General features: G+C 35.6%; 1 protein-coding gene across 7 annotated transcripts; it reads right to left on the reverse strand.

Annotated features, from left to right (window-relative positions):
• Positions 1-6,368: 6,368 nt before the first annotated feature.
• Positions 6,369-8,917, reverse strand: LOC118490113 (glycosyltransferase BC10-like). Of its 7 annotated transcripts, none has more exons than XR_004888168.1 (7): positions 8,576-8,917; positions 8,026-8,253; positions 7,807-7,845; positions 7,576-7,641; positions 7,291-7,468; positions 7,110-7,151; positions 6,369-6,570 (listed from the first exon to the last, which is right to left on the reverse strand). XR_004888168.1 is itself a non-coding variant. In XM_035987334.1 (5 exons), exons 1-4 carry the CDS (start codon positions 8,110-8,112, stop codon positions 7,367-7,369), a joined length of 294 nt encoding a protein of 97 aa, XP_035843227.1. In that variant the 5' UTR covers positions 8,113-8,309; the 3' UTR covers positions 6,918-7,151; positions 7,291-7,366. The 7 variants fall into 7 exon arrangements, 1 of the variants encoding a protein (XP_035843227.1); XR_004888172.1 differs by lacking the exon at positions 6,369-6,570 and having other exon boundaries at positions 6,918-7,151; positions 8,026-8,089; positions 8,208-8,253; positions 8,576-8,916; XR_004888169.1 differs by lacking the exon at positions 6,369-6,570 and having other exon boundaries at positions 6,918-7,151; positions 8,613-8,917.
• Positions 8,918-9,154: the final 237 nt, after the last annotated feature.

Genomic DNA, 9,154 nt, shown 5'->3' on the forward strand with positions numbered 1-9,154 from the left:
ACAACAATAAAACCGTTAGAAGTCCATTCGTAGTTAAACTGGATTCAAGTCTAGGTAGCCCTTAATCTCATCTGAAACAAAACCTTAGCTTTCGTTCGTATCTTAATTTAATTTCAATTTAATCACAATTTTAGGATTTTAGTAAACCCCCCCCCCCAAACACAATATTTGTTTAGTCGTGTCAGTGTCTAGTCTAAGTTTAGTCGTTAACGTAATTCATTAGAGTCCTTGTGGGTTCGACATCCGGACTTCCTTTTCTGTGCTAGAGTCGACCGGTACACTTGCCGGTGAGTAGTTTAGTCAAGTTAAAGAGTCTAGATTTTTATTACTTGAGTCTTAATTTAGGGTAATTTTAGTATAATTAGTTGAACTACTTTTTCCACATCAATAATTAATCTTGAATTTTAATTAATATTAATTGCATGATATTATTAATAATTATTAATTATAATTAAATAATATTATTAATGATTTAAAGAAGAAAATGCCATGTGTCATTAGTTGAAATTTTGAGTAAGAAATGCCATGTGGCATTAATTTGAAGGATATTAGAGGAGAAAATGGCATGTTGCATTAGAAGTATTCTTTTATTAGTATTAGATTTGTATGCTTTCGTAATTCAAGAAAATTACTATTCATTACATTCAAATTTTAACATATAGGTAATTGCTACGTTACTATAGGATTTAATGAGCTCAATACCAACCGTTACCGAAAATGCCGTTACCGAAATCCCCCAAAGTGGGTACCAGTACCGAATATACCTGGTATGGTACGGTTCAGTACCGGTTCGACACCGGTATTTGAGGGTAAAAACCGGTGAATACCGATGCCAAACCGATACCAAAAGTACACTGGTTTAATAAATTTGGTACCGGTACGATATCCGATACCTTTTACTTATCTCTTAGTGAAGTTACTTTCAAATTTTAATTTTAAATTAGAAACATAAAAACAAAAATTTAGTGGATTAGTAAATTATCTATTGTCCAACAATAAATAAAAATTTAAACAACTATTATATTATATTATCCTATATATTAAAACACATAATTAGCTAAAATAAACTTTTTATGTTTTGTTTTTAGTTACACTCTTTTTTATACCTTGTTGTTTTAACACTAAACTAATTTTTTTTTTTAACACTAAACTAACATGTTTGTTTTAGTTTCACTATCTACGCTGATATAACTAACTTTTTTATGGCATTTATGTAATTTACTCAATTTTTGTGGCGTTTGTAACCATCCTACAAGACACTTTTTTCTATGCTTTGATCACAAAGGTTTTGGTTCTTACACTTTTGTAGGGATGAGCATGGTACCCGTTCGGTACCGAAAGTACTGGTACAGAAAAATTGGGAAAAGTGGTACCGGTACTTACCAGTGTTTTACCCGTAAATACCGGTACCGAAAAACGGGAAAAATGGGAACCGGTACCAGTACGAAATATACTCAAGACAGTTCGGTACCGGTATCCGGTACCAAATGCTTATCCCTACACTTTGGTCCCTTCAAACTTTTTTAAGTTTTTTTAAATCAATTTACATACCTCATGGGTTTTAATAAATTTATCACACGTCCCATGACCTTTAATAAAGTTATATTTTAGTCTTTAAAACACGCATTACAATACAACCTCCGAATTTTAAAAAAGTTACCGCTTTAAATTTTAAACGAATTTTCATTGTGACATCAGGATATTTTACATATTTCATCTTTTTATATATAGTTTCAGATAATATTAATTTATGTTATTGTACTGGAAATTTGTAGCCAAACTAGACTTTTAATTACTATGATTATTTTTGCTTTTCAAAAAAGGTTGATTTCCCGTCGCAACGCGCGGGTGAGAACAACCTTGTTTACTATTATGGTTTGGGTAAATGGATATGCATGTTTCGTACAATTGGGTCAGCATGATCACGGACGTGAGGCATGAAGCATTTGTTTATTATTTTTTTTTTGTAATTGTCAACCAATAAAAGTGTCTATATTGAAACCTCTATAATAGAGAAAAATTTATAGAAAACTAAAGTGACCTTCTATCTTTAAAGGGTTACTATTCATCAATCTGTATTTTATTGTGAGTGTATAAAACTGAGAAAATCACAATAGAATAAATGTTTGTAACTAAGATAAAATTAGAGATCGAGTGATGGATGTGAGATCTTTTAAAAAAACCAAACAAAGTTTAAGAAAAATTGTGTTTTTAGTTAAATTTATATAGATGGAAATAATCAGCTCTTTTGAGTGATTGTTAATTGTGCTTACAAGGCGTCTAATAGCGACTCCCCCTTCACCACCCTATAAGGCATGATGTCAATGAGGTAGTGGTGGAATGGTTATGGAAAGACTTGGGGTCTGTTTGGTATGAGGTAATGGAATGGACAAAGGAATAGAATGGACGAGGTAATGGAATGGACGAAGGAATGCAATAGATCATTACCATTCCATGTCTTGTTTGGTTACCATGTGAATGGAATGAATTATTATTGTGTATTGTTCGGTAGGCAAGAAAAACGGAGTAATAAAATTAGCGGTGAGTGGTGGTGGTGGTGGTCGGTGGTAGTGATTGTGGGTGGTTATAGGTGGGGGTGGTGCGTGTCGGCGGCGGCGGCGGCGATGGGTGGTGGTGGTGGCGGCGAGTGGCGGTGACGAGGAGTGGTGGTGGCGACAAGGTGGCCGTTGGTGGTGGGTGGCAGCAAAGGTGGCGGTTGGTGGCGGCGACGGCGGCTAGTGGTGGCGGTGGTGGTGGCGTCGACGATGGTGGTGTGCGGCAGCGGCGAGTAGCGTTGGCGGTTGGTCGCAGCTATGGGTGACAACGGTGGCGAGTGGGTGGCGGCGGCGGCAGTGGTTGTCGGGGTGAGGTGGTGGCGGGTGGCGGCGATGGCGTCGGTGGTGGGTGGTGGTGGTGGTGGTGGGTTGTGGCGAAGGTCGTGGGTTGTGGTGTTGTTAATGAATAGGTGCAAGAGGGGATGGAATGGAAAAAAAACATGGGGGGTGGAAGGAATGATTTTGAGGGAATGGAATGCCTTTTGGAATGGGTGATTCCATTCCATTGACCAACCAAACACTCTTTTCTTCATTCCTTCGTAATCACTCATTCCATTCCACCTCTCATTCCTGCATAACAAACACTACCTTGGTGTTCCTTGTGACCTAGGTTCGACTCCCACTCTCCCCATTATTTTCTGCGGCATCCAGGTGAAGGGCGAATACGAGTAGCGCCGGTTCATCTTGGATGGGAGGCGAGGTTTTATCGATTTTCCACTGTCGTGCCTTCGGGCGGGAGGAGGTCGGGTTTCCGCGCATCTCAGAGAGCCAAGGGGTTGGCGGCGGTCGAGTAGTCGACCTTGGCTACAGCGCCCGGTATCACGGTGGTTGACACATCGTTCCTTGCCGTTAAAAAAAAGTATAAGGCATGCTTTTATGCTTTTGATCCCTATTTTCAATGAAGATGAGATTTGACAGCGAACCTTCATAGTGTCAACACATCAACCTTTTCTCCTTGTAAGCAAGTATAGTTTGGTATCATATGGAGGTTTGAAAACGATCCTTTGTATACATTTAATGGGACAACTAAACGTCAATTTATAGTGTTTTAAATGCACATTAAAAATATATATAAATTATTTTCCATTTGGTAATAACGCCACACTAGTAATTGATAAAAGTATACAACAACAAAGTTGTGTGAAATTACTTCAACAAATCTATACATATAATAAAGTAAATCATATGGGGGACACATGTCGCTCTATTAGGTGATCTCAACTATTTTTTCCCGCCTAAATAAGTAGATATAGATAATATTATTTAATAAGATTTAAATAAAAATATATTATTTTAATCCATAAATTTTATCTTTTTATCTTTTACCCTAAACAAATAGACAAAGATAATATTTATTAATAAAATTCAAACAAAAAATATATCCTAAACAAATAGATATAGATAATATTTGTTAATAAGATTCAAATAAATAATATATTATTTTAATCTATGAATTTTATCTTTTACTATTTTTTTCCATTTATATTTATCATTACTTTATTTTATAGTAGGGATTAATAAAACTGAATTATAATAAAATAAGCATAGGTAACTCATGGCTTCTACTAATGTTTTAGATTTTTAATTTAAAAATATAAATAAAAATACAAGTAATAATTTTATCTTTTACTGTTTTGTTTTCCATACTAAATTATAAAAAAATATATTTCAAAAAAACACGTGTATTTCACGGGTTGAATAAATTTAATTTTGTATACCAAATAATAAAATTGATAAATATAAATGGAAAACAAAACAGTACAAGATAAAAAGATAAAATTGTTACTTGTATTTTCATTTATTACTTGAATCTTATTAACAAATATTATCTATATATATTTGTTTAGGGTAAAAGATAAAACGATAAAATTTATGGATAAAAATAATATATTTTTTATTTAAATCTTCGGTCGCCGGAAAAACGTTTTTGGCCGAAAAACTCATTTTTGGCCGGAAAACTCATCTTTTTGTCCCAAACCTCTTTGTGACCTTATTACTTACTTTAGGAACCTTTTTCTACTAAAAACCCCAATTATTGAGGTCGCCGTAAAGTCTTTTATCGCCGGAAAACTTCTTTTTGTCCGGAAAACTCAAGTTTTTTTGCTGGAAAACTCAACATTTTCGTCTTAAACCTTTTTGTAACCTTAGATCGAACATTTAGGAACCTTTTTCCGGCTAAAAGCGTTTTTCCGGCGATCGAAGACTAACCCACATTAGGGTTCTGTTAGTCAGGGTCCATTGGAAGCCAATATGTTAATAGTTGGGACAACCACTCAACCAGTGGTTATTTTTTAAATTGGAACTGTTAGCGGGCAACGACGAATAATTGAGATTATTAAAATCCAATATTCCTTTCTTTAATTCAACTTTTCCCAGGTTTAGGTTTTGTTGGTGTGAATTTTGATGACTTTGTTTTTTTATTTTATTATTTTAGGAGGTTTATCCGATGAAATTCAATGTTATTAGAGGTTTCTCCCATGAAATTCAATGTTGTTAATGACAACTTATGAATTTATCATGTATGTTCAATCAAAACTATCAAGAGTAGATTAAAAATAATAAGTAATTACAAATAATAAATTATATCGTTTTCATTAATCAACCCGTGTAACACACGGGGCTATAACCTAGTTGATTCATAATATTTACAAACTTATCCGGTGGTGATCGGAAACTTTACTTCGGCAAAGAGGACAAGAGTCATGAAGAGAGAGCCATTGCATAATGCAATCAAAATGGTAGACATGTCCACAAGGAGCTTGCTTACCACTTGTACAGGATGAGTTGAAACCTTCTAGGCATACGATGCAAACACTCGATCCAATATCCGTGATAGTCTTCATTGCGAAAACTTGATTTCGAGCTTCCTCTATCGATGGGGGTTTGGCCTCTTTGGTGGTGATGGTTGTGGTGTTGTAGTGGTGATCTTCCATGGTCAAAGATAGATCTAGATCAAAGAAATCATCCATGTTTGAGAGTTGGGATTGGGCCATGAAGAGAGATCTATCTAAGTGTTGAAATCGAGAATAATGTATAGTTTAGCCTAATATACATATTTATATACACACATAGACTATATTAAATAGACACAAGAAAAGATTTTTAGATCAAGTGGTGGAAGACTTGCATTTCTCTTGTGAGATACAAGTTCAACTCTCACTTGGTGCAGAGTGAGACACTGGTGGACAATAATAGAAGACCCAGGGAAATCTGAGTTCGATCCTTGAGTCAAACGGATTTTACCGGTAATTTCACTATCGTGCATGCGGACGGGTGGGTTACCGAGTTTTTTCTCAAAATTAGTGATGAACTCGGATTACTCTCGGAGTGTTTGGGTGGGTCTCCACGTCAGCACCGCCCGTTTGACCGGCTAGCTTCTTGTGTCTCTTTTTGCCACATGTATAAACAGCCATGGGCGAATAATTTAAGGGAAAATTACGAAAATGTCTTTTAACCAACGCACTTTACGAAAATGTCACGTTCATGCGTCCGTGGACGGACTCCTCCACATGGGAGGCATGGCATTTAAACTTGATGCAAATGCATAACTGAATTACAGTTTGCTTTTTTATTCTAATCAATATTAAATAATTACATGTGCATTTATTTAATCAAACACAGTTTGCTTTTTTATTCTAATCAACTAGAGGGTAGGCCCGTGCGATGCACGGCATGATCAACAGTTAGTGTCCTTCATTTTGTGGTGCGTTCGGGAAAAATGTTTATGCATGGATAAAAGGTGATTAGCCAAAAGACAATGTAAGAGAAGCCATACAAAACGTCATAAGAGCTTGTACCTAAGCCAGCCACACAAAATTTAAGGCGTGCATAGCACAGGAAACTTTGTTTGCGGAATGTGTTTAAGAACAAACTTGTATGCCAAGTCTAAAAACATACATTACAGGAAAAAAACTTAAAGGAGTTCATAAAGCTTCCGGTTTATTCAATAATTCACGAAATCTTCTGCCGCTAATGCATGCCCATGTAGTCGCCCTTCCCCTTAGTAGTTTCTTGTCTACAACAGGTTTAAGCAAGTAAACATAAGCAACGGCTATGAGTTAGTCAAATCAAATATCTTAACATATGTGCACGCATGACTCTCCATACATGACTAACCCATAAAAATCATTGAGAGAACTCACTACCATATGAAAACCTTAAATCATATTACAATATGCTACAATAAATTAAATAAAACCAGACTAAATTGTAACTGCCTAAAAACCTGAAATGACTATTAAACGAACTTAAACATAGATAAATGAAGGTAAATGAACACACATAAACAAATTTTTAAGTGAACTAACTTATGAGTGTAGCGACTGCAGTATGCACGTAAAGAAACATGAAACAGTAACAAAATAGATTACAACCAGTCTGCCATTATTAACATCATAGATTTCTTATACATAAACTTTAACGCTAAGTAAAAATATCAACAACTACCATGAATATAAACAAAATGTATTATAAGACCAATAAAGTATAGAAACAAAATGGAAGCGAGCGAAGCAAAGCAGGTTAATTGGGCGAGGGAAGACTCTGTGTACTAACTTGCTTCTTTTATTCGGTAGGTGGGCACTCGTCATGAACCACCTAAGATTTAGAATGCAACAATGAGTGAAAGATATATGGTGTCAAAGTGTACATACCAAAAGCTATTCATCTTATTTGCTTAAAAAAATTATATTGTAGAGTTGGCATAGTATAGCACTATAGCAGTATGATTTGCAACCTTATTGTGATCAAGTGTGAATGAGACCATTGAATGAATAATGGGAGTAGCAACAACAAATTTGTAGATTTGGCCGTCATAGGATGCCATCCTTGCCTTTCACGACCTTTGCTTGATGAGATACCCATGAAGTGTGAGTTAAACTCCTATTTGTGGGTTCTCCTTCAAGGCCTTTTTGCTGATTATTTTAAGCCAGTTTACAAATGATGAACATAATGGTAAGCGAAGTTAGTTGCTTGTATTTCTTGAAGATAGAATACAAATATACTGATAATATGAACATACTGCAAGTAATGTTGCGGTATAATGTTCATAAGGCATGCAATTATGCTCCTTTGAATTATCAGCCAGCTTCAAAAAAATGAAAAGATCTGTTAGTAACAATCTTCTTTGTCATTCATTAACACATTGAACAAAAAAGCTCTCATTCATTAAAAGGCCACAAACAGGATGAAATCATGAAATAAATCAACACAAAATAAACAAATCATTAAATAAGCTAAAATATATACTCACAATAGGACAATCCCGCCAAAACTCAGATAATGATTTCCTCTGCAGGCAAGGAAAAAGACAACTAATTAAGAAGAAATTAGACCAGAAATAGCAGAGCACAACAATTCTTCCACAATTAGAACAAAGAGACCACAAATTTAGTAACTAAAACATTATGATTATGCATTCTTATTCATATACATCAAATAAAATGAAAACCAATGAAAGTATGAAACTCACATTTCTCAAATAGCTGAACTGAAATGGAGGCAATGCACCTGTATCCACACGGTTACTGGTGTTCCTTAGTGAAAGCAAAATATCCATTTGTAACACCACCGAATATGTTATTATTTCCACGAACTCTTTCTATATCAAAACTCAAAATAATGCGACTAAACAAACTGGAAATAAAAACGTACCTGAACCAAATCAGAATACGAAAAGAAAAAACCCTTGCAATCAGACCTATGACACGAATAAAAAAGATCTGAACCCAATCAGAGGCGAGATGTATATGAGTATTTAAATAAACAAACCAACTAATCGTGCACGACTATCTCCATATAAGCGACATCCGGTCAGAATCGTGGCCGGAACCCTTTCTTTATCTTTCAGATGGTCCGTAATTGCTCATCAAAGTAACATTCCAAAATACATAAAACAGTTAAATGAATTGCATATAACCATATTCAATACATATATTTGCATGAAACTTTTTTATAACCATCCAATTATTAAAGACGTATGAAGCTCTAAATCAGATAAAGACAAAAGAAAAAAAACATACCAGTTGAGAGAAATAGCAGGGAATAGAGCAACCGCACCTCGAAAAGTGATAAGGAGTCCCTTGCCGGAGGAGTAGAGGAGAAGAGCAGGCGGAAAATGCGGATGACACTTCGTATACCACCTTCGATCCTCCGTTACCTTACCTTGACTGAAGTCGTTACCCCATCACATCACCCGGTTCGTTCTTCGGAACCCTAGTCGTCACTCAAAGATGTGGCTGCTGACCACCGGCGAACTACCGTCACCATCGTCACTATATGTCACCCTTGAGCGGTGATGTTACCCCCATCACCCTCGTCGTCATCTCCTGAGTAACAGATGATCACCGGGTAATGTAGCCGGCGACCGTCCACTCTCTCTCCAGGCCCCCCTCTCTCTCTTTCTTTAACCCTGGATGTATCTAACTTTGTAGACGTAGTGTTATGTGAATGCGAATGTGAAAAGGAAGTAAATAATAGTTGATAAATTGATAAATAAATAAATTTTAGTTAAAAGTAAACGATTCAATTGCAATTGCAAGTTGTAGGAAACTCTTTAGTTTCCAAGGAGTTATTGAGAAAAAAGGGTAAACAGGGATTAA

Source organism: Helianthus annuus, chromosome 3, assembly GCF_002127325.2.
Source record: "Helianthus annuus cultivar XRQ/B chromosome 3, HanXRQr2.0-SUNRISE, whole genome shotgun sequence".
Taxonomy (NCBI): Eukaryota; Viridiplantae; Streptophyta; class Magnoliopsida; order Asterales; family Asteraceae; genus Helianthus; species Helianthus annuus.